Here is a 24,230-nt window from a genome sequence, read left to right as displayed (position 1 = left end):
TTACCAGCGTGCTAAGGTAAGACTGTGATGAAATCCGTAGGCATGATACTCTATGTACTACTACTGGCTATGATCTGACCTCATTGTTTACGAGTTCAGATCTTAAAAAAGATTAAGATTTTCCCATGTCTTCTTTAGGGGGAGAGCCAAAAATATCTGGATGCGCCCATATAAGGCAGGGTCACGTGACACAAAAGTTCGGACGCTCTGAGAGGCTGTATATCAATCTTCTGTCACAGTTTCATAACAGGGATTAAAGAGTGAAGTGAAAGCAGCAGGCGGAGTTGGGTGTATGAGGCTATTATTGTCAAAGTGTCCAATATTCCAATATAGTTTGTTTATTTCTTTATCATGTAGGCCTACTTGTACACGAAATTAGGGTCAGGGTTAGGATTAGGGTTATGAGTAGCATTAGGGTTAGGGTTTGGGTTCGGGGGGGGGGATAATTTACATGGAGTATCAGCTTTGAATTTTTTTTCGTTTTTTTTTTTTTTTTTTTTAAGTTATTAAGCATATATAAAGATTTTAAAAACAATTTTGAAGAAAATTTATTTTCGAGTCCCAATTTTTTCTTGAGAAAAAGGCAGTTTTGTGATTTTTCTTCCATAGATGACAATGTTAAAACTATTTTTGCTGTTATCCGTTTGTCAAAATGGAAACTCGGATGGCTTTCAAAATACAGAACCACGTGCCCACGGATATGATGATTGATATAAAAAAGTTTGAAATTTACCATCAAAATCAGTAATAGTTTTCATTTTATACCAAGAGAGATTTTCCAATTCAGAACAAAATATTTGAGCCTCATTTTACGAAAAATGTCATTTTTAAGCTGTTTAAATTCAAAACGGAAACAAATTTCGTTCCTTCAGGTTGCAAGAGATACGATGTGCATAGAAATGATCAAAGAGTGTGCTTTTATAGCACTTTGGAGAAAATCATTTTTCAAATTAATGCAGATATCCCGTTTTGGCGTTTGTGTAGGCCTATACATTTTCAAACATTGAATATGGATAAACTAATGATTGATTATCAATAATCGATAATTGATAATCGATAATCGATAATCAATAATCAATAATTGATTATCAATTCCCTCCCCCCCCCCCCCCAAGAAGATCAGCCTTAGCAATTCCTAGTTTTGTCGGTTGCGGAGGCCTATACATTTTCAAACATTGAATATGGATAAACTAATGATTGATTATCAATAATCGATAATTGATAATCGATAATCGATAATCAATAATCAATTATCGATTATCAATTCCCCCTCACCCCCCCAATGCCCAGAAGGAGACCATCCTTAGCGATTCCTAGTTTTGTCGGTTGCGGAGGCCTATACATTTTCAAACATTGAATATGGATAAATTAATGATTGATTATCGATAAATGATAATTGATTATCGATCATTGATAATCAATAATCAATTATCGATTATCAATCCCCCCTCCCCCCCCCCCCCTACCCAGAAGGAACTCATACTTAGCGATTCCTTGATCATCATTTGCGTGTTTGGGTTTAACTGAACGTTTATAACTGATTGATCATTGATTATCGGTTATCGACTATCTGTAATTATATATTCTCCCCACCGCACCAACTCTAGCACTACTTTACAATGGCATCTACTAGCGTGGTGGGAAAAGCTTCTGATTATGAAGTTGGGGGGGGGGGCAGACCGATTATAAGGCAGGGTCACGTGACACAAAAGTTCGGACGCTCTGAGAGGCTGTATATCAATCTTCTGTCACAGTTTCATAACAGGGATTAAAGAGTGAAGTGAAAGCAGCAGGCGGAGTTGGGTGTATGAGGCTATTATTGTCAAAGTGTCCAATATTCCAATATAGTTTGTTTATTTCTTTATCATGTAGGCCTACTTGTACACGAAATTAGGGTCAGGGTTAGGATTAGGGTTATGAGTAGCATTAGGGTTAGGGTTTGGGTTCGGGGGGGGAATCATTTACATGGAGTATCAGCTTTGAATTTTTTTTCGTTTTTTTTTTTTTTTTTTTTTTAAGTTATTAAGCATATATATAAAGATTTAAAAAAAACAATTTTGAAGAAAATTTATTTTCGAGTCCCAATTTTTTTTCTTGAGAAAAAGGCAGTTTTGTGATTTTTCTTCCATAGATGACAATGTTAAAACTATTTTTGCTGTTATCCGTTTGTCAAAATGGAAACTCGGATGGCTTTCAAAATACAGAACCACGTGCCCACGGATATGATGATTGATATAAAAAAGTTTGAAATTTACCATCAAAATCAGTAATAGTTTTCATTTTATACCAAGAGAGATTTTCCAATTCAGAACAAAATATTTGAGCCTCATTTTACGAAAAATGTCATTTTTAAGCTGTTTAAATTCAAAACGGAAACAAATTTCGTTCCTTCAGGTTGCAAGAGATACGATGTGCATAGAAATGATCAAAGAGTGTGCTTTTATAGCACTTTGGAGAAAATCATTTTTCAAATTAATGCAGATATCCCGTTTTGGCGTTTGTGTAGGCCTATACATTTTCAAACATTGAATATGGATAAACTAATGATTGATTATCAATAATCGATAATTGATAATCGATAATCGATAATCAATTATCAATGATCGATAATCAATTATCAAGAAGATCAGCCTTAGCAATTCCTAGTTTTGTCGGTTGCGGAGGCCTATACATTTTCAAACATTGAATATGGATAAACTAATGATTGATTATCAATAATCGATAATTGATAATCGATAATCGATAATCAATAATCAATTATCGATTATCAATTCCCCCTCACCCCCCCATGCCCAGAAGGAGACCATCCTTAGCGATTCCTAGTTTTGTCGGTTGCGGAGGCCTATACATTTTCAAACATTGAATATGGATAAATTAATGATTGATTATCGATAAATGATAATTGATTATCGATCATTGATAATCAATAATCAATTATCGATTATCAATACCCCTCACCCCCCCTACCCAGAAGGAACTCATACTTAGCGATTCCTTGATCATCATTTTGCGTGTTTGGGTTTAACTGAACGTTTATAACTGATTGATCATTGATTATCGGTTATCGACTATCTGTAATTATATATTCTCCCCCACCGCACCAACTCTAGCACTACTTTACAATGGCATCTACTAGCGTGGTGGGAAAAGCTTCTGATTATGAAGTTGGGGGGGGGGGGCAGACCGTGGGCTATTCCAGAAATTAACGGTACCTACCCTAAAGAAGACATGGGATTCCCAATAAGTTTGAGTTTTCCCATGTCTTCTTTAGGGGTAAAAAGCTTTCGTCCTCAGCAATTGCGAGCACCAACATGCGAGGGGGTATACCCCCCACCCACCCACATTTGAACATGAGAGGCTGTGATCATTATTTTTAGAATCCAATTAAATATTCATAGCTGATTGATCATTGATTATCGGTTATCGACTATCGATTAACACCATCTCAAACGCTGCTTACCAGCGTGCTAAGGTAAGACTGTGATGAAATCCGTAGGCATGATACTCTATGTACTACTACTGGCTATGATCTGACCTCATTGTTTACGAGTTCAGATCTTAAAAAAGATTAAGATTTTCCCATGTCTTCTTTAGGGGGAGAGCCAAAAATATCTGGATGCGCCCAATGAACCATATACACTTATATATTGTTTATACAGAGATGTAACACCAGATTGCACAGCATCAAACATTTATGGGAGTTCATCCATGGTATAGGCTATGGGGATATCATCCCCGGCCCCATAAAAAAATAAGAATTTTTGCTCTTTTTATGCTGAAATATCATCACCTGGAAATGTATAAAAAATAAAAAAAAATTTTTTTTCACTTTTTTTATAAATCTGGCAAAAATTGATGGTTCCAAATTTCTGGCAAAATCTGGTAAATTTACAACTCTGCATATAACATTTTACATAATGTCATTTAAAACACAACTTGTCAAAATTTAATCAAGATGGTAAATTCTTTTGACAACATCATTCTTGAGCACACCTCAAACTTTTTTTCTCTAAAATAGCCATGCCACAATTAAAATAACACAGGTAAAATAATAATTATTATGGGCATATAATATGTTCACCACTATGCGCATTGACCTAACAACTGACATTCTATAAAGATGTTTGATATGGTATTTTCAAGCCATTTTTCTACAAGATGCCAAAGTAATTCTCCAATATATTTTGTTTACCTGACTGGCCTTTAATAGTATTATATTGTTAGTTAGAAGGCAGCTGAGAGCAACATTTCATCCACAAAATGTTGCCGTTGGCCAGTGACCCAAACCATTCTCCCAATTCTCAATTTTTGGTAGCTTGCACCAGGTACGCTGAAAAAGCCTCAGACTAAGCATGGTTACGTAAAGAGTCAAACTTCAATCAAATTTGATTTTTTTACTTTTCTATCCCATCGATTTACATATTGTAAACATGGCATTTGGCTGATCTACAGCAATTCCTGAGACAGAGAATAGATTTTCACAACACTAGCTCATTAGAACTACTTGCTGACATCACATTCAAACCACATCAGTCATGTCTAAACATCAAGTTGATGTGCTGGTAAGACATACTGCATTCTGTGTCATAACACAAGTCTTGATATTGTCAGTATCTTCACTTTGGCCCTCCGTCACTTGTGAGGGTGGTTGGTGGCCCTCCATCACCTGTGAGGGTGGTTGTCTTGGTAATAAAAGTCATCGTTCTTTTCACTAACGTCCATCATCCAACGCCAATCAGTAGCAAAGTCACAATTACAATCCTGAGTGTTGGTTTCTTGATATATAAATTGACCTGATTGACTGCTTGTTGGAGAATGTATTGCAGTTCCAGACTGAAATGGGAGAAAAAAAACCATCATGAACTTAAAACATGTTCATGCAAAGATAGCAAAATTGAACATAATTTATTATGGTATTTCTTACATCATTTACATGGAGAATCAAAATTTCCCATCCACATTCTAAAATTTCCTTCTGAACCCAAAACTTTCCCTTCATCCAAAATTTTCCTGATACAAGCTACCTGAATTTCAATTTTTTCTAGGCCTGATAATGGTGACAAAACTGAAGGACTCAGAATAAAAAGCGTAAACATACAAAGTCCAAAACTTTGTGAGATTGACCAATGATCATCATCAACAACATTATATACAAAAGTGGTTATTTTTGCACTTTTTTGTGCTTTGTCGATTTCTAACTTTTTGCTAGTTTTTAAATTCATGATTTTGAGTTTTCTTACACAGAGATATACATATAAAGAAACTATTTGTGCATTTTTATTTTCACAGTAGCTAAGTTGAACACAAAAATTAATGTTCCACAAAAATATCTGCTTTTAAAGTACGCTACACCATTACCCAGCTGAAGATGAATGTACATTACCACTCGGCCTCAATAAGGCACTTGGTACGATTAGAGGCTAACAAGGGTACCCTACACAACACATGGAGATTTAATAAGAGGAACACGCAACAGAACCAAATAATTGTCTTACCATGTAATGAAGTGGATCAGTCTCTTCCTCCGTTGGTCTGACATCATCAATATGACTCCTTATCCTAAGTTCACTAACTTGCTGCTGAAGTTGTTCTACAAGTCTCTGAAGTCTGCAATTTTCTTCCTGTAGTCTTTTGGAAGTTTCAGCCTGGTAAACAAAATGGAATTAAACATGTTAATGTAGCATGTTTTCAAGTAATTGAAATTCACAAAATTGTTTTGAATAAAAAAAACCTATGCACCTCAAAATGAAGATAACAAAGACCATTATAAGAGTTCAGTTGGTCAAGAGATATAAGGTTCCAAATATCATAATTATTAAAACTGAATCTAATGAACTTGTGGTAGTTCTGTAATTTCATGAACTCAAGAGCCATTATCTTCTGCAATACAACCAACTTTGTCTTTTGTTTGCTTTCTTTTCCCAAATTATTTCTTGTAGGCTACATACCATGCATTTTATGAGATTCTAAAATTTCAGACCAAAGCTCAGGTCAAATCAAATCTTTAAATTTTACTACACAGGCTTTTTTGTGGATAAACACTAAAACAGTTCACAACAGCTTGCTTTTGAACTTCATAATGACCAATCCAAATATGAACAAAACTTCCCCTCATAGCATTAACACATCACAAAAGAACTACATTTTGAATACCGGTATCGGTATGTGGTTGGAGGGGGAAAGGGGGTAAAAAGCATTTTAATGAGTATGTGGCCCAGATTTATTGTCCATTGAATCTCTAGCTTTGTCATAAAGGAATTTAGAACCTACTAATGGTCTCAAGCCTTCAAAAAGGTCAGAACAGATCACCTACCTCATTAGTCATGGCTTGACATAGATCTTCCTTCAGCTTTGCATTTTCATCTTTGAGCTTTGAATTTTCATCTTCAAGATCTTGAATCCTTTTCTCTTTACCATCCTCCTTCTTGCAAACAGGTGGTCCTGCTTCTGTTGTACTCACAGAAAACTGGAACTTCTGGTTAAGTTCAGTCAAGTTTGGTGTCATCTGAAGTTGTTCTTTAACTCTCAGGGAGGGATCATTCCAAACTGTAATCTGTGAAGAATCCATTTGGAGTACGCTGGCCATCATCTGAAATTTAATTACAAGGGGAAAAACACTGAAATTAATGACACTGTAAACAAAATATATGATCATAGAGACAACAACAACTATTTGGGAAACCTTTTAACTGCAAAAACATCAGTGTCAAATAGGATACAATCACACAAATGCCTGGGGCATTGTTCCGTAAATCGTATACTGGTATACTGAAGACACACTTTCTTAAATGATGCATGACTTTTAAGGAATCATGCGTAAAATACAGCACTTTAAATTTTTCAACGATGGAATTAAAAAATGCAATTAAAAACAGTTTTTCAGAACATACATTGTAGTCTTATTTTACTGAAATTTTGTTTCTATGGATAAATCAAAGAGAGAAATTAGTTATAAACGATTAAACAAACCAAAACCACTTACCAAAACAATAGAATCCAGTGACATAGGCCCTATAAGTATGTAGTGACAGTCTGCAGTTGACAGTACAAATTGCCCTGAGCTTTACTGCTGATCCTACTCGTGTCGTGGTCTACCACATAATAATAGTTGTATGTCTATTTAAATCTCATTCCCACAGCCAAGTTTACACAGCTATAACCTTGACACACATGCGGATCTATTTTGGATTCCTAAAATACTGCCAGGGTATACCTTTCCACAATATATATGCGCTCTGATTGGTCTGACAGAAGCAGTGATATGTATGCATAGTGACGTAGCTGACGTCACAACTTCCGGCCGGAAGGTGCCCTGATCAAATCCATTGATAAATTTGATCACATGCAGTATGGTATAGTAAGTATTTTCACTACGTCACAAAAGGCCAAAGGTACAAAGTAAACCACAATACATTGGTGCCAAATTTCAAACTTTTCACTTCACTACATGTGTATTGGCACTTCTCTGGTGTATATGTGCTTGGACTGTCTACGGTCCACGATATGTGCATGGATGAGTTGAAAACAATTTCTTTTATTTTTTGCTCATAACACTGTAACAACAATTGCTATAATTATGTTTATTTCCTCTGACACATGACTACAATAATTATTTTTTGACATCATTAAAATACAATATAGGCCTATTTGTTGTGGGTATACATACCTGGATTGAAAGTACAAAAACATGCAAATGTATTGATTCAACTAGCCTAGTTTGTTTTTCTCCACACAAACTTCAAACAAATAAATATTTAAATCATAAATGACATCATTTCATCAAATAAGAATTGAAGGTAATATTTTATATGGTGGTCACTATTGTTGTTGTTTTTGTATTTAGTTTTTATGACATCACACACAGAATCACCATCCATATAACACCTAGCCAATGCATTTTATTATTGTTAGTGTTTATTTATTGTTGTTGTTGTTATTATTTATTATTTGTTTTAAATATGTTGGCAAATGTCTGGGAAAAGAAATATGCATTAAATTCATGTAGGTAAATAGTTTGACAACTTTATGAGCTGAATTATTGAAACTGCAATTTGCTTAACCTCAGCCAGGGCCGTCGCTGGGGGGTATGGGGATGTGACACCCCAATACACAATTTTTGTCGGCAAAAATTGACTGTTGTCTTCAAAACCATGTGATTGTCAAATGTAGTCAAAGCTATGTGATTGTCGGCAAATTGCAATAGTCATATAAAAGATTAATGTGTTACGAAATTGTGCTGTAGTTACATAATAGACCTATTGTTAATGTTATAGTAGTTACTATTTGTTTACCCCCCCCCTCCCCCTACTTTTTAGATTCTTGAGCGGAATGAGTGCCGTCCTGGCTAAAAAAATTAATTGGGTCTACATTTCTCAAAACATTTTTGTCGGCAAAACATGCTGTACACCCCTCGAATCATATTGGTCTAGCGACACCCCTGACCTCAGCAGAGACCTTTTTCCCAGATCAGTGATCACTTGATATTAGCTTAGGCCTAAAAATAAAAAAATTGTTTGATTGGCATAACGTAAAAAAATATTAGGGTAGGTAGGTAATCTAGGTATGGATTTATTTTGTTTTTTACTTTTAAAGCTGCAAATTGCTTTTGATAAAGGCCTTTAAACTTTTTTCTTCCTATTTCTTAATTAAATTTCGTTTGTTATTATTATTTTTTTGCAAAAAAAAAACCCAAAAAAGGTTCGGGCCTAATTTTAGGGTAGGTCGGGTTATGCCAATCAAACAATTTTTTAGGCCTTACACTGTGAGATTTGAATTTCCTATTTCCTACACACTGCAATATGACTTTACCATCGCAGGATTTGATCATGACACCAGACATCATCAGCGGCGGCAGGAATTTTTTCGGGAAGGGGGGATTTGGAGGGGGAAGTGAATTTCAGGGGGGAGGAATCAACAACTTTTGCTCAAAATTGCTGCAAAAAGTGCAAGAGGGAAAGAGTTCTGACTAGGGCATATTTGTCCCCCCCCCCTGGCGCCACCACTGGACATCATCATGACTTTGCCATGAAAAAAACACCAGCCATTTGGGCAAAAAAAATGAATTCCTGTTTAACGGGGTTTTAACAGGAAATTTCTCATGTATGAATACCGTAAACGTTCGCCAAATGGCGCACAATGGCTTCATTTCTTTAGGGTAAATTTCATGTACAAATAGAGAGCTCCCTCCTCTAAAAATCCCAACAAGAATTAAGGGTACATGCCCTTATTTGCTGGTAGGATTTGTATGGGAGGGCACTTTTAGTTTGTGTCTAAAATTCCAGTTATGTCAAGGGAGCCCATAGCACCATTAGGCAAACGTTTACGGTATAAATATTTGAGAATTACATTTTCAAACAAATCCATTTTCCCATCCTTTTTACCTAAAATTGGGAACAAAATAAGGCAGATATTAGGGTACACAAACAGGCATATTTTTATGCCTATGGGTAAATAAGCAATGCCAACATGTGACAGTTATATTGCAAATAAAATGTATTTCTTTCATGCTGTCAATGTTATTAATTAATCATCACATTTTTCTATTGTGTTTATTGTATAACTAGTTACAACCGCAAATCGAATTGTTTCCAATTGTGTTTAATTATATAGCTTCAAGTTCAGGCGCGGATTCAGGGGGGCCCGGCGGGCCCGGCCCCCCCCCTCCTCCCAAAAAAAAAAGGAAAGGAGAGAAGAGAAGAGAAAGAGGAGAAAAGGAGAAAAAAAAGAAGAAAAAAGGGAGAAAAGGAGAAGGGAAAAGGTTAAATTGCACGTATAGTAGGCCCATGCCTAAATCGCAGTCGGGTCAGTCTATATAGGTAGGCCTATGTGATTATTTTGCTTGAAGGCGGGTCCTCTGCCTAAAAGCATGTGAAAATTACGGCGGGCCCACCGATATGTAGGGCCCGCCACATTTTGTCACCAAAGTCAGTAGGCCTATTAAGACGGACTCGAGCCGACTTCAATTCAACACCATACATGCTTTAATTGCGAATCTCAAGTCTTAGGCCTATAAAGTGTCAGTGTTACATTTAAAATTTTACAAATCGAGTTCGGCCCTTTTTTTTTTAAAAGCAATGATAGTGTAAAAATGGTCCACCAAATGGCTTCAATTAGGTCTTCATTTTGCAAAAGTTTCTCACTTCTGAGGGGGGCATATCCCCCCTCAGACACCCCCCTGTGTGCGCAACTTTATGTTTACATCTAAAGCAATATCGGGTAATTTATTTATAAAGGTTAAAACTTGTCCACGAATGGCTTCAATTGGGCCTTCATTTCGCAAATTTTCGGCCTTTTGAAACAGAAAATTTTACACAATAAATAGTGCAAAATAGTCCACCAAATGGCTTCAATTAGGCCTTCATTTTACAAAATTTTCTCACTTCTCAGGGGAACATCCCCTCAGACACCCCCCTGCTCGCAACTTTATTGGTACATAATTATAAAGCAATAATTCACACAATAAAAGTCAAAACTTGTCCACAAACGGGCTGTTTTTCTCAAATTTTAGGCTTTTTTCAAACTAAAATTTTACACAATAATAGTGACAAAATGGTCCACAAAATGGCTTCAAATGGGTCTACATTTTCCAAAAGTTTCTAACTTCTGAGGGGGCACATCCCCTCAGACACCCCCTGCGTCGCGTTAAGCGCTCGGGATGAAGTCATGGCCATTACTTACATTTTTTTCCCAACAATTGGGCCCCCCCCCTCTGACTGCTCTGGATCCGCCACTGTTCAAGTTCACCACATAGTTCAGGATGAATGTTGCATGATCACAAAGACTAGAAAACAAACATTGTATTACTGAACACACATCCTGAAATGTGGTTTTATTTGACAGATTAAAACACACAAAAAGATGTAAACAGAATGTTTTCCTCCCAGGTTTCCTAACAGAGCTTCTTTGGGTAATAGACCTTTTGCCTCTCTGGGTAATAGTCCTTTTGCCTCTTTGGGAAGATTTTTTCAGGGGGAATTTTATGCAAAGCACCATTATTATGCACGACTGTCAAATTATATTAACTTTTTCTGGTAATTTGAATGCCTATTTGACCATGCAGTGGACACCCGGGTAGAACATTGCGTTCAGTACGCAGTGTCATGTATGAGCAAAGTGGCACCATGATTGGTGTGAACTAGTAATACAGACTATTCTCCAAAAGTCACAGTCCCTGTGCATTGTATAGTATGCTGTGAATTCTCGCATATTCAAGAGGGCCGATCATTCGATCAAGCCATGTCTAACAATCTCGCCAGTGTTGTGTGTCTTTGTGATAAGAAAGAGTGTCTTCGCAGTTGGGCGCATGACCGTAGCAGATTCCATGGAACGATCAACCCTCATTATCGAGTGATGCTGAGACTTTGACTGTTTGAAGTTTGTCTGTATTTCTTTAGTTTGTGGAACTATCATACCATGTCATGCAATCATCAAACGCAGAGTCGTCAGTGTGTGATTGGTTGTGGCATTTTTTGTCTGCAACATGCGACAGCTTTGTGAACTAAATTATGAAGATTTCCGAACAGCTGCTGAAAAGATCTATTACATTCTAAGAAAAATTAACGAGGCATTGTGAGATTTCACAAAAATTGCACCTCAATATGGCCAATATACTAATCAGCATCTGATATAATTCAACTAAAATCTGCATCTTTTGTGTCAAATTTAATCAATACTTTACCCCACAACACAGTTCAATAGCAGATAAGCTTAACACTATCTTCAGTAGATAGCAAAATATCATTAATATGAACAATATTATGATACAATAGATATATTTTCTCCACTAAGTCATTAGCAAAATTTTCTGCAAGCTTTATAATTTGTATACAATCCAGTGGTGTGTGCAAAGGGGGGTGGGGGGCACAGGTCCCCCACTTTTGTTGGTCATTCGGGGGAAATCAATCAGGTAATCCAAATGATTTATATATGGTGTGAAGAAAAAAAGCATTTATGAAAGATTTGCCCCTCAAAATTGGATTCCTTGGCCTTTTAAAACGCTAAAACCCCAGAGCACCACCACAGGGCCCCTGGACCCCACCCATGAGGGGATTCACGACAAGCCGCTTGCAGTGAGGGCTACGCCTGCACCTTACACTCCTAATCAGACTCCATTCGGGGGAACTGAACAACCTGGCCCCCCCACTTTCAATGTGCTGCGCACGCCACCGATACAATCTAGACAATAAAAATGTAGAGGGTAGGGTACTAAAGTATTTTAGGATAGACAAATGAACGTTCATTGTATTTTGTTTGCCGACGGTGCGCGGAGACGAACAAAAACAATCCTGCATCTTATCTGAAGCATCATGGTACTCCAGTGGGTGCAGGTTGCATCAAGTATATTTCTCAAATGCGCCCTTCATCCATGTTGTGCTTGTCGCGCCTCAAGTGCATTCCGAGGGGAACCGAATACCCCCAATTTTTGCTCCATGCCTGTATCAAGATGGTGGTCGAGTCCCGATTCTCTGTCTTTAATTCTGTGGATGTAACCTTTCAATTTTCTTCATTTAAAAAAAATATTTCTGAAAAGAAAATGATTTATCAGGGTATCTCCCCCCCCCCCCACACACCCCCACACACTTTATCAACCATTTCTAGGTGACTCAACAGGTCTCCAACAGTTCCTTTAAAGTTATATACAGTACCTCACAACTTTGTAACCAGAAGTCCAAAGTGAAAAAGAATAACCAAAATCAAAAACTGTCAACAAATACATTAGACTCATTCCTCTTGACATTGTCACATATGATGAGAAGACAGATAAACCTGTTAAAGGAGGATTTCGTGATCCTAGCATCCTCTTTTTATGACATTTTTCAGTAGATATCCATGAAAAAAGCTTATTTCCAAAATTTCAGTTGATTCCGATTTTTGCGTTTGTGAGTTATGCATGATTATGTGTATTACACTGCTCCATAGACAATGTGTTGTAATTTCGTTCTGGTGCACCAGAACGAAATTCAAATTTGGCGATATTTTTGCTAAACGATTTAATCTGCAAGAAATATTTGGTACCTAAACATTATGTAGCCAGAGGTATCCAGTGGTGTAAAAATCTCAACTTTTTTGGGAAAAGTGGGGGATGAGGCTGTGGATCACAAAATGCCCCTTTAAGGCTGTCATGCTACACTTCTATTATCACAAAAGACTGAAAATAAGGAACAAATGGATAAATTTACAATAATGAAAGTTTGATAGTGAAAATGGCAGTATGAAAAGCAACATTTTACATCACGTTTGATCACGTCATGCATTCTGAGCAAGTTACAAACTTTGCCGCATTCTTCAATTTTACCTGCAAACATTGAGATTGATTCAAGCATGGCCTTCAAATATGTCCTAATATTAATGTGTCATGAAGTCGTAATGTGAAACTATACTCAATAACTAGTCAAACAAACAATATTCTTTATAGAAAAAGAATGGATTTTTTTTATTTAGTTGAACTTGTACAAGGACATAGTTTTTACTACATATATGTGTCACATTCTTTACACTTGAACATATTTAAATGCTATGCTTGTTTCCTTTCCCATGTTTGTTGTTTGCTTTGAAAATATCAGACACATTTCTTATGCACATTAAAGAAATGTGAGAAACGATCAACACTGATTTAGGGAAATAAGTCTAATTGAAATATTCAATTTCAAGTTGTTTACATCAGTTACTAGCCCTTCAAAAAGGCTACCTTTTGAAGCAAACCCGATGAAAATAAAACTTCTGGGAGGGGCTGGCTGTGGTAGTCAATGCACTCAAGTGTTAGGGGCTGTGCAATAATTATGAGCTCTGGGAGGGTAAAATTGGGGGGCAAGAAAATTTTGGTGAGCCAAAATGGGGGAAGCAATTTTGGCCAACCGAGGGGGGGCAAGCAATTTTGGTGTTTAAATAAAACACTCTAAAAAGGCTTAGGAAAACAGTATGGAAACACTTTAATATGCAAATTTTCCTGCTCGCTGCACTCGCAACATATATCTAGACCATTTGTGTACATCCATATCAAAACGATGCACTTGTCGGCTGCTTCATGTGTCTCATTTCACATAATAGCTAGGAATAAATACCAGACTCATATCAAGTGTAGGTCACTTCAAATCATCCCAAGTCAAATTGTATAAGAAATATTATCTGTATTCCTAAACCATGTGACTTGGGATAATTTGAAGTGACCTCCACTTCGGAGATGAGTCTGGTATTTATTCCTAGTTATTATGTGAAATGAGACACATGTAGCAGCCGACAAGTGCATCCTTTTGATATGGATGTACACATTTAAGGTTTGCAAATTGGGATAAAAAAAAATTGGCATGTGTAGGGGGGGAAGATTTTTTTATGGGCGAGGGGGCCAAGCAATTTTTGGCATGCCGAGAGGGGGGGGGCAAGCAATTTTGGTGGGCCATTCGGAAATTCTATTTTATTATATTATTCATATCATTTATTCTCAGTCTTAGTCAATTAAATATTATTTTAATAACTAAAACTAAATTTATTTAGGACAGAAATAAGTTACCATTATGAAAACTCCCCTTTTTCTAAAAGGAAAGAAACCCGCCGGGCAGTGGCGTAACTAGGGTTGGTAGCGCCCAGGGCATAAATAAAACTGGTGCCTCTAACCCCCCGAGAATATCTTAGACACAGGCAATCCTTGAAATTTTGGCCAAATAGGCACACAAATTTTGACTTTCATCGCTTGGAGGGGCACAGAATCAATGCTGAATTGGTCAATTTGGTACCCCCCCTAAGGGTGGCGCCCAGGGCACGTTGCTCCCCTAGTTATGCCACTGCCACTGGGGGGGGGGGGGGGCACATTTAACACAAATGCCTATACATGCTCCCCTGGAAAGACCCCTGTTGTTGGACAGCACAGCCCTCAAAGACCCTCTGAATTTTATCAAATGCGCTGATAGACATTTGATTTTGATCATTTCAGCTCTAAAAGACCCCTATAAAATTGCCAATTCCTCATCCTCACATTTCTGTTCTGTTCTTTTTTTCAGGCGATTTTGAACCAGAAACCAGGAAGAGGAATGACCCGTAATATTTACTATTCACAGCTCCGAAAGACCCCTTCTTTTTTCCAGGCGACTTTCAACCAGAAACCATGAAAGACATTTGATTTTGACTGTTCACAGTCTGAAAGACCCCCTTTTCTGGTACCGTATGCCTTCAGCTCCCAAAGACCCACCACCTCAAAATTCTGGGGGAGCATATCCACCAAAAATTTATGAATATTCCCATGAAACAAATTACACTCACACCACGCTACATACAGTTAGTATGCACCTTGACGAATAGCAGGGTTTGCAGGTTTTTGCAACAGGTGGGAAAAAACGGGATTTTAACAGCAGTTTTAACCGCTTGGCAAAAACAGTTTTTGGCGGCAAAAATGGCAAAAAATAAAAAAGTGATAAATAGTTCACTTTTTTTTATTATCTTAAAACAAATTATTAAGTTACAAAAATACTTCCCTGAGTGTAACAAGGCCAGATTTTGTATTTATAAGTAAACATAATTAAGAAATAAAAGGCATCTAGGTTTTCATTGCTCACTAACTAGTGCATAAACTGAAATGCGGCTTATCAAATTCAAAACTCAATATTTATCAACAAAGGCAAGGGACTGGTATATCGATATGCTTGAGTTAACCGCATGCAACCACTACACTGTCCAATAGCCTTACTGTGATGTGGCGGGAGTTTTAAAAACACAGGCCCTGAACAAAATATGATGCGCGCATACTGCCAGACAAAAAACAATAGAAATTGTAATGATGCGTGCGCATACTGCCAGGCATTGACGTCAAAAGTCAACTCATCTATATATCAGTTTTTGCCACCGAACCGAACCCTGAAAAGCAGTGTGTTCTTCAACAATGCAAACACTGGTGAGTGATAGACGACATCTGGCTCTAGCTGAGCCAATGTAATTCAGTGCTTGCATGCTAAACCACAGCCACTGGCTACAAATCATTGATAAGCCAGCCAATAGAAGCAGGAATAGAAGATGATCTGACAACAATGTGCTAAATGTTAGACTCAAAATATCTACAGTTCAGGAAGTATACTGAATTACTGATGCATTCTAATTCTGCTAGCTTCCACAATTGGCAAAACCAGGCCCGCACGGAGGACCCCCCAAAAAAAAAATATATACAAATGTCCAAAAATATCACAATATGGAGCATAGCGAGCAAAATATCAGGTTTTTACACTTTTTGGTCAAAAAGGTTCAAATTTTGAGAAGGAAGTCTACTTTTGACAAAATTGCCCCTAAAAAAAAAGTTCACTTTTTCAAAATCAGCACCCCCAAAAAAAACGGGCACAGTCCGTTTGACAATAACATGAAGAAATTTAGTGGAACTGGAAATCAAAGTTTATCTACCCTTGAACCAACCACCAAGGGTATAGTCATGAAGGTTTAAAAGAACAGTAAAAATAGATCAGAAACCACAATGATTCATTAATACATATTTTTGGAATATAGTTCCTATTTACATGATTTCAATGCAGTTTGGACATTGTGAGGGGGTACATGTTAGGGGTTGACCCCCATGAATTGTTTGACTAACTCAACCCTCCAAAAAGAACATTTTATCCTCCCAGCCCTTAACCCCACAGGCAAAATAAAAAAAAGATCTAATTTTTTTGTGTGTTTTGGGAAAAAAATCCATATCTTCAATACGAAAGGTCAAAATTTTCAATTGATCGTCGGCTTTTCATCCCACCTACATACACTTTAAGTATAAATCATCAGATTTATAAAGGTTACTTTGAGTACTGTTAAATATCAAAAATATCAATTTTAATCATTTCCCATAAAATGTGTATTACATTGCGAATTTCAAAAAATCCAAATTATTTGATATCAGGACGACATTCTTCGTATTCAGAATGCAATTCGATATGTGCTCTAATGTCCCACAATAAATACTGTCCAAACGTTCATACCCCATCCCTTAAGATAAAATAAGGCATTTTACATGAATCTGTAATTTATATACTGACAGTAGGCCTATATAAATTAGCTACACATATTTGAATGGGGCTTCAACTTCGTCAATACTGCTGTTTTCTTTGTTTTTTGTTAAATTTTTCATTTCAAAAATACCAAATGACAAATGACTTATCCTTCACTTTTAAGCAATTTATAAACAATTTAAATTTTCTTATACTTTCGCTGAGATCGCTGAATGGGACTTTAAGCATTATCATGATTACCATATCCTGAATTTAGTGGAAACCTGAAGTTTGTCTACGCTTGAATCACCTTGAAGTCCACCCAGGCCACACTGGTTCAGTAAGCCTACAATATCCTAAACACTGGCCAGGGGGGCTGGCTACAATACAATAACATAATCATTGAAGTAATGAACGCCATGTCAGATGTTTTATTGTTTATCCCCCCCCCCCCCAGTTCTGAAAACCTGGCTACACTAGTGGTCCTACATGTTGGACTAAAAGTATCTAGACCTAATCAAGTCATTTAGCATGATGACCATAACCTGAATCATAGACCGAAGGCCTATGCCTGAATTTAGTTGAAACCTAAAGTTTGTCTACCCTTGAATCACCTTGAAGTCTACCCTACATACCACATACAATGGATAAGAAACCACAATCAAGTCAATGATTCCTAATCATGTATATTTTTGGTGGATAGTTCCTTTTTCATTGAAAGCAAAACACACACAGATGACATCCTAGGAATACCAAATCATAGCAGTATGACTCATTTTCATTTTAATGTGACACTAAAAGACCTATAATAAAGGTCCATTCATGCTTCACTGCATCTGTGTTGCAGTGAATTGCATTACCCGCATTGCAGTCCAAAATACTGCATTGCAGTATCGGAATATGGTTAAGGTTAGCTACTATTTTAAACAGTTGTGATTTGGTAGTTTACAGTATCTTGCGAACAGGGTTCGAATTCAGTCAAATTTTTTGCATCATGAGTTTGTGCTATGCAAAACACATGTTTGCATAGCAGTATAGCACTTTTAGCTATGCATTTTGGAAAAGTGCATAGCAGTTGATGGAAATTGCATCGCATTTTGCGATGCGATACCGTCAAATTCGATCGCTGCTTGCGAATGGTAGTGAGCTTTGGCAAAAATTTCATTGATCATTTCAGACTCTAGTGTGTAGAAGAATTCAGATATTATTCACAGATATACTTTTGTAGGTAGGTTCTGTGGTTCTAGAGTTATGTTGTAAAGAGGGCTCAAACAACAGCACTTTTGTAAAACATACCATACATAACTCATTCACAACATTAAATCAAGCAAGTTTTCAAAGTATATGATTTGTAGAATGAACTTTTGCAAAACATCTAAGTGTTATTTCTCAATAATATATTGATTTAGATAATAGGTGCTTTGACCAACAATACATTGTCTACCCTTAAATTTGTTTTGGAGTTGCAGTGTGTTGCATTGAGTTGTGGCAGAATATGATCGATACATCGGTAACAATGCAGAAGCAGCGAAGCATGAACGAACCTTAACCCCCAGAGCACTACCTGCCGATCTAACATTGCCTCTGATTGGTCAATTACATGATATTTTCACTTTGTAGTGAGGGTGCTTGGTATATCCGCCATGTTTCAAATACATGGATGGCCAGCATTATGGCCCGCAAATTTAAGCTTTATGAGAAGCCTATTTTAGTTGCAAAATGAGAACACAGAGTGGCTTATCTTTAACCCACATTCTCAATCTCTCATGCCAGAGGTTAAAATAAAACGATCCCTAACTAATTATCAAAAGATCGTAAATTTAATTTCTTGAAACGTGCCGGCGAAACGATTTGTTTACAAGTAACAATCCTTGTTCCGACACCGATACCGTTCATTCGGCAAACCACGTGATCACTCAGGTGAACTAGGATTGGACGATCGATTGCCTTAAAATTTATCCAGGTTACCGGGCCATGCCTAATGGCGATACTCGCGTCTTGGAAATATTTTTCAACCACGTTGCAAAATGATCGGAAATACACCATCAAGGCGACTCGATCGGTATGCATCATTGAAACTAAGCAATATTTAGTATTTCTTCTTTTGATTTTTTTGATAAAATTGTAGTTTACAGTTTTTATTAGTTTGATGAGAGTGGATTTAAAACCAGTCCACTAGTAGGCGTTGTAATTGACAGTTTGACATTTCCGCGGAAGATAATTAAGATGTGGCGATCAATTTCACAATTAAAATCTTTCCTTTGGGGCGATTTCCATTTCTTGCTATCATTTAAAGCCTGAAAGCATCAATACTAAAGATAGGCTATCAGTCGCTTGTGCAGATATGTTAACATTGGATTCCATTTCTTGTTCACTGTATGGAAAAGCCTGTTCTATTGTATCTTGTATTGGTTGTATTTCACACACATAAAGTGTGTATTTTCCATAGACAGACAAAAAGGTGTGAGCCAGTCCTTAGGTACGGTATGTATCGTAGGACTGGCGAACGAGTCTTATCTACTTGTCAACTGGTTCATATGATATAGCAGATACATGCATGACTTAGTTCGCAACACAAACTTAAATAACGGGCAAAACAGACACATCATTTATCGGTATGACATTTTCGTATCAATTGGTGCTGCCCTATCTAAGTTTGCACTGAAGTGCCATCTCAGTTTTGTTGCGCCGATGTGGATCATGTGTTAATGAATTTTTATTTATTCTGGATATTAAATAATGGGCCCATGGGGTATTAATTACAATTACAAGCATAAGAGTTTAGACAAGAAGTACAAGAAGCTGTGTAATTAATATTATGACAAACATGCAACTATTTATTATTTAAGCTACAGGAGCCTTGTATTTTTTAGTGCAACGTTGCACTAGCTTTTTGTATACACTTCATCCCATACCGTTGTGCAGAGCTACTACGGTATGGGTTCCTCGTACTATGCATGACCTGCCGAATTCGACAGAGTTCGGTGTTTTTAATCATACTTATAAAATACAATTTGCACCATTTTGAATTGATGTTATTCAAGTCTTGCTTGCACAGCAGCGTGCTGTAAAATAAGCCCTATTATGCTATACATCGGGCCATACATCCACATAAAAAGTGTAATTACAAAATGCACATTTTAGACAGAATTTAGCACTTACCTTCCAACAGTCCTTCCGCCCACAATCCTCCTTCCGCTCACTTGCAAGGCGATCAAAATACACGTGAAACACGTGCATATCCCAATGTCAGATTTGTTTATGATTGCCAGTTCATTATCAAAGTTCTCATGAATTCTTGTCATGAAAATCACTTCGAATATGTAGAAGTGAACCAGTCGGCAAGTTAAAAAATATTCTCATATTTTTGACAAAAAGGTGGTGAAATAAAAACATTGTTATTTTACGATTGAAGATGATTTTACGATCACAACTGAAGATGAGATTATGAAATTCGGAATAAGAAATTAAAGAAACGCCCGGTGGAAAACGTTTGCGTTTTGGCGTTTTGTTTTCAAATCATCATTTGAAATTATATAAATTCAGCAACCAAATTACCCAATGTGGCAGGTTTATTTACGTTTTCTGGTTTGATAACTGAGGGCGCTCTTTCAAAAATCTGACTGGCAGCCGAACTATTTTTTGGGACGCGGAATTGTGCAGTACCGCGTGCGGTACTGCACACTTCCGTTTACAGTCCCGCATGCGGAACTGCACATCCCGACCTGCATCCCCGCATGCGGGAATGCAGGTCGGGATGTGCAGTACCGCATGCGGGACTGCAACATTTTTGGTTCCGCTAGGGGATGTGCAATATTTTTGATGCATTTCCGCGTGGGGAACTGCAATATTTTTGGTGCATTTCCGGCAGGGGATGTGCAATATTTTTGGTGTTTTTTCCGCATGGGGATGTGCAATATTTTCGGTGTATTTCCGCGTGGGGAACTGCAATATTTTTGGTGCATTTCCGCTAGGGGAGGTGCAATAGGTTTGGTGTTTTTGCAATATTTTTGGTGTTTTTCCGCATGGGGATGTGCGATATTTTTGGTGTATTTCCTCGTGGGGAACTGCAATATTTTTGGTGCATTTCCGCTAGGGGATGTGCAATATTTTTGGTGTATTTCCGCGTGGGGAACTGCAACATTTTGGTGCATTTCCGTTAGGGGATGTGCAATATTTTGGTGTATTTCCGCGTGGGGAACTGCAATATTTTTGGTGCATTTCCGTTTAGGGGATGTGCAATATTTTTGGTGTATTTCCGCGTGGGGAACTGCAATATTTTTTGTGCATTTCCGCTAGGGGATGTGCAATAGTTTTGGTGTATTTCCGCGTGGGGAACTGCAACATTTTTGGTGCATTTCCGTTAGGGGATGTGCAATATTTTTGGTGTATTTCCGCGTGGGGAACTGCAACATTTTTGGTGCATTTCCGTTAGGGGATGTGCAATATTTTGGTGTATTTCCGCGGGGAACTGCAATATTTTTGGTGCATTTCCGGCAGGGGATGTGCAATATTTTTGGTGTTTTTTCCGCATGGGGATGTGCAATATTTTTGGTGTATTTCCGCGTGGGGAACTGCAATATTTTTGGTGATTTTCCGCATGGGGATGTGCAATATTTAAATTATATTAAATTATTATCCTCCGTAAATTGATTGATAATCGATCCACTTGAGAAATTCTCCGTTGGAACTTTAATAGAAAGTGGTCACAATGTCAAGTTGAATATATAATAGTCATCATTAAAGAGGCGTGTGAAATTGATTTTAATAAAATTTATACAATAACTATTACTTAGCTAGGTTTCTATACTATGCCGACCTTTCGGACAAGACTTTTCAAGACTCTCTTTTAAATACAAATAATGAAACGGAAAGTAAAACGATAGTGGGCCTAGGCCTAATATTGAATTAATATTCATATCTATGATTCGAATATGAGGATACATATCAATTTTTAATGATTTGCCATAAAATGTGAATTTCAAAAAAATCAAAAATTATTTGATATCAGAAGGACATTCTGGTTATTCCTTCATGTAATTTTACACGAAATTAGGGTTAGGGTTAGGGTTAAGGTTAGGGTTAGTTTAGGGTTGGGATTAGGGTTAGGATTAGGGTTAGTGTTATGATTAGGGTTATGATTAGGATTAGGGTTAGGATTAGGGTTAGAGTTAGGATTAGATTACACGAAATAATTACATGAAGGATCGACCGACATTCTTCGTATTCAGAATGCAATTCGATATGTCTGATGTGCTCTCATCTAATGTCCCACAATAAATACTGTCCAAACGTTCATACCCCTTCCTTTGATAATAACTTTTATGTTAAATCATTGACCATTTATAATATAAAGCTACCAAGTAATCTACATTTTAACTGAGATTTTAAGGTCTGAATGAAAGGCCATCCCGGCAAACACAAAACGTTTTAAACAGGTTAGGCCTATATTTTTGGGTTTTGGTGTTGGTAAAAACGTTTTAATAACATAAATGTCGGGTTAAATAAAGGTCATGAAAACATTTAAAACATTTTGTATGTTTTCAAAATGTTATTGAAAATATTTTCGGCAATCATTTAGTGCCAAATATTTTGTCACCCTATGTTTGAGAATATTTGCAGTAAGTTATCAAAAATGTTTAGCCCTAAGTTTGAGAATATTTGCAGTAAGTTATCAAAAATGTTTTTGAATATTCACCTCGTAAAGTATTAAAGCGCGCCGCCATAGCTTAATTCCATGATCTTGATCTTATTTTTATCGATATACATCGATCACTTATCGGATTAAGTATTTGATTGACAAGGTTACCCCTGCGTCCCCTAGCCGCTTGTCTATTAATGTGTGCATATTATAATTTATACCATTAGGCCTATATGATTATGAGAGCTTTAATGAGGGGTTATACTTTTTAGTCTGGTATGTCTGCCTATGCATGTTATGTTTCCATTTGTAAATTCATGTTTAAATGTGCTAGTGTGCGATGCATAATTCTTCTTTGCCCTGTATATTATATAAAGAATAACGATTAAGCATATATCATTTAATAATTTGAAATGTTTGTAATGTTTCCATGTTCCGGTGTATGATTTGTTTAATATAGCTTTTACTATATCATGATATCGCATGTGGCTGCACCAGATATCATGAGTATTGCAGTTCCACATGCGGACATGCGAACAAAAAACAGCTTTTGCCATAAGCGTAGATCCCGGGGGATGAGGGGCGAAGGCTAAACCCCCTAATATTTTGCCAGGGTTCCATACGGTACAATCCCTCCCCCCCAATGTTGACGCTTGTACGACCCCTGTTATGTTTATCTTAATTTAGCTATTTTAGATCCGAGACGAAAATACCTATTTCGTCTCCTTTTCGTAAACATCAAAAAACCCTTCTCTGATCTCGCCGCTGCTATTCATGGGCATCGTTTGAGATCTGCGTAAATTGATCCACTTGAGAAATGTCCCGCTTGGGTAGCTTCTAACATGAATAAAATGCACACAATGTCAAGTTTATTACAATGGTCACTAATAAATAGATTCATCACAATAGCCCTTTATCATTAAGCGACGTGCGATAATATTTTTAATATAATAAAACTCGTAGACTTTAAAGTTTATAACACTTTCTTTTAATTACAGCAAATGAAGCAAAACTCACAATAGGCTAATAGTCAAAGTAAAACGATAGTAATATTAAAGAAATTTATATATGCCTGTGATAATATTTTCTACGCCGCAGGGCCTACAAATAAAAAAACAAAACAAATAAAACCAAAAACAAACAACATCCCCATGCGGATAAACACCAAAAATATTGCACATTCCCTAACGGAAATGCACCAAAAATATTGCAGTTCCCCATGCGGAAAAAAACCAAAAATATTGCACATACCCTAACGGAAATGCACCAAAATATTGCACATCCCCTAACGGAAATGCACCAAAAATATTGCAGTTCCCCATGCGGAAAAAATCCAAAAATATTGCACATACCCTATTAAACGGAAATGCACCAAAAATATTGCAGTTCCCCATGCAGAAAAAACAAACAAAAATATTGCACATGCCCTAACGGAAATGCACCAAAAAATTGCACATCCCCGTGCGGATAAACACCAAAAATATTGTAGATCCCTAACGGAAATGCACCAAAATATTGCACATCCCCATGCGGATAAAGACCTAAAATATTGGACATCCCCTAACGGAAATGCACCAAAAATATTGCACTCCCCATGCGGAAAAAACCCAAAATATTGGACATCCCCTAACGGAAAT

At 37.0% G+C, this 24,230-nt stretch overlaps 2 protein-coding genes across 2 annotated transcripts in view; both read right to left on the bottom strand.

Moving 5' to 3' along the window:
* Nucleotides 1-20,147, bottom strand: part of LOC140148767 (uncharacterized) — a 67,450-nt gene extending 47,303 nt beyond the window's left edge. The window contains exon 1 of the mRNA XM_072170823.1: nt 20,115-20,147. The gene's annotated coding sequence lies outside the window, so the exon portion shown is untranslated. The remainder of the gene's footprint in view (nt 1-20,114) is intronic.
* On the bottom strand, nt 3,631-7,313 carry LOC140147721 (uncharacterized). Its single transcript, XM_072169481.1, has 4 exons — nt 6,983-7,313; nt 6,314-6,589; nt 5,496-5,645; nt 3,631-4,833 (listed from the first exon to the last, which is right to left on the bottom strand). Exons 1-4 carry the CDS (start codon nt 7,004-7,006, stop codon nt 4,663-4,665), a joined length of 621 nt encoding a protein of 206 aa, XP_072025582.1. The 5' UTR covers nt 7,007-7,313; the 3' UTR covers nt 3,631-4,662.
* Nucleotides 20,148-24,230: the final 4,083 nt, after the last annotated feature.

Source organism: Amphiura filiformis, chromosome 3 (assembly GCF_039555335.1).
Source record: "Amphiura filiformis chromosome 3, Afil_fr2py, whole genome shotgun sequence".
Lineage (NCBI taxonomy): Eukaryota > Metazoa > Echinodermata > Ophiuroidea > Amphilepidida > Amphiuridae > Amphiura > Amphiura filiformis.
Note: the sequence above shows the minus strand (reverse complement) of the source record. Positions and strands in the feature narration are given on the sequence as shown.

Excerpts from the sequence above, each read along its gene's own strand:
- LOC140147721 (XM_072169481.1), bottom strand. The coding sequence starts at position 7,006 with ATGTCACTGGATTCTATTGTTTTG. Across the intron at positions 6,590-6,982 it reads CACTGGATTCTATTGTTTTG|ATGATGGCCAGCGTACTCCA; the intron begins GTAAGTGGTTTT and ends ATTAAATTTCAG. Across the intron at positions 5,646-6,313 it reads GTCAAGCCATGACTAATGAG|GCTGAAACTTCCAAAAGACT; the intron begins GTAGGTGATCTG and ends TTTGTTTACCAG.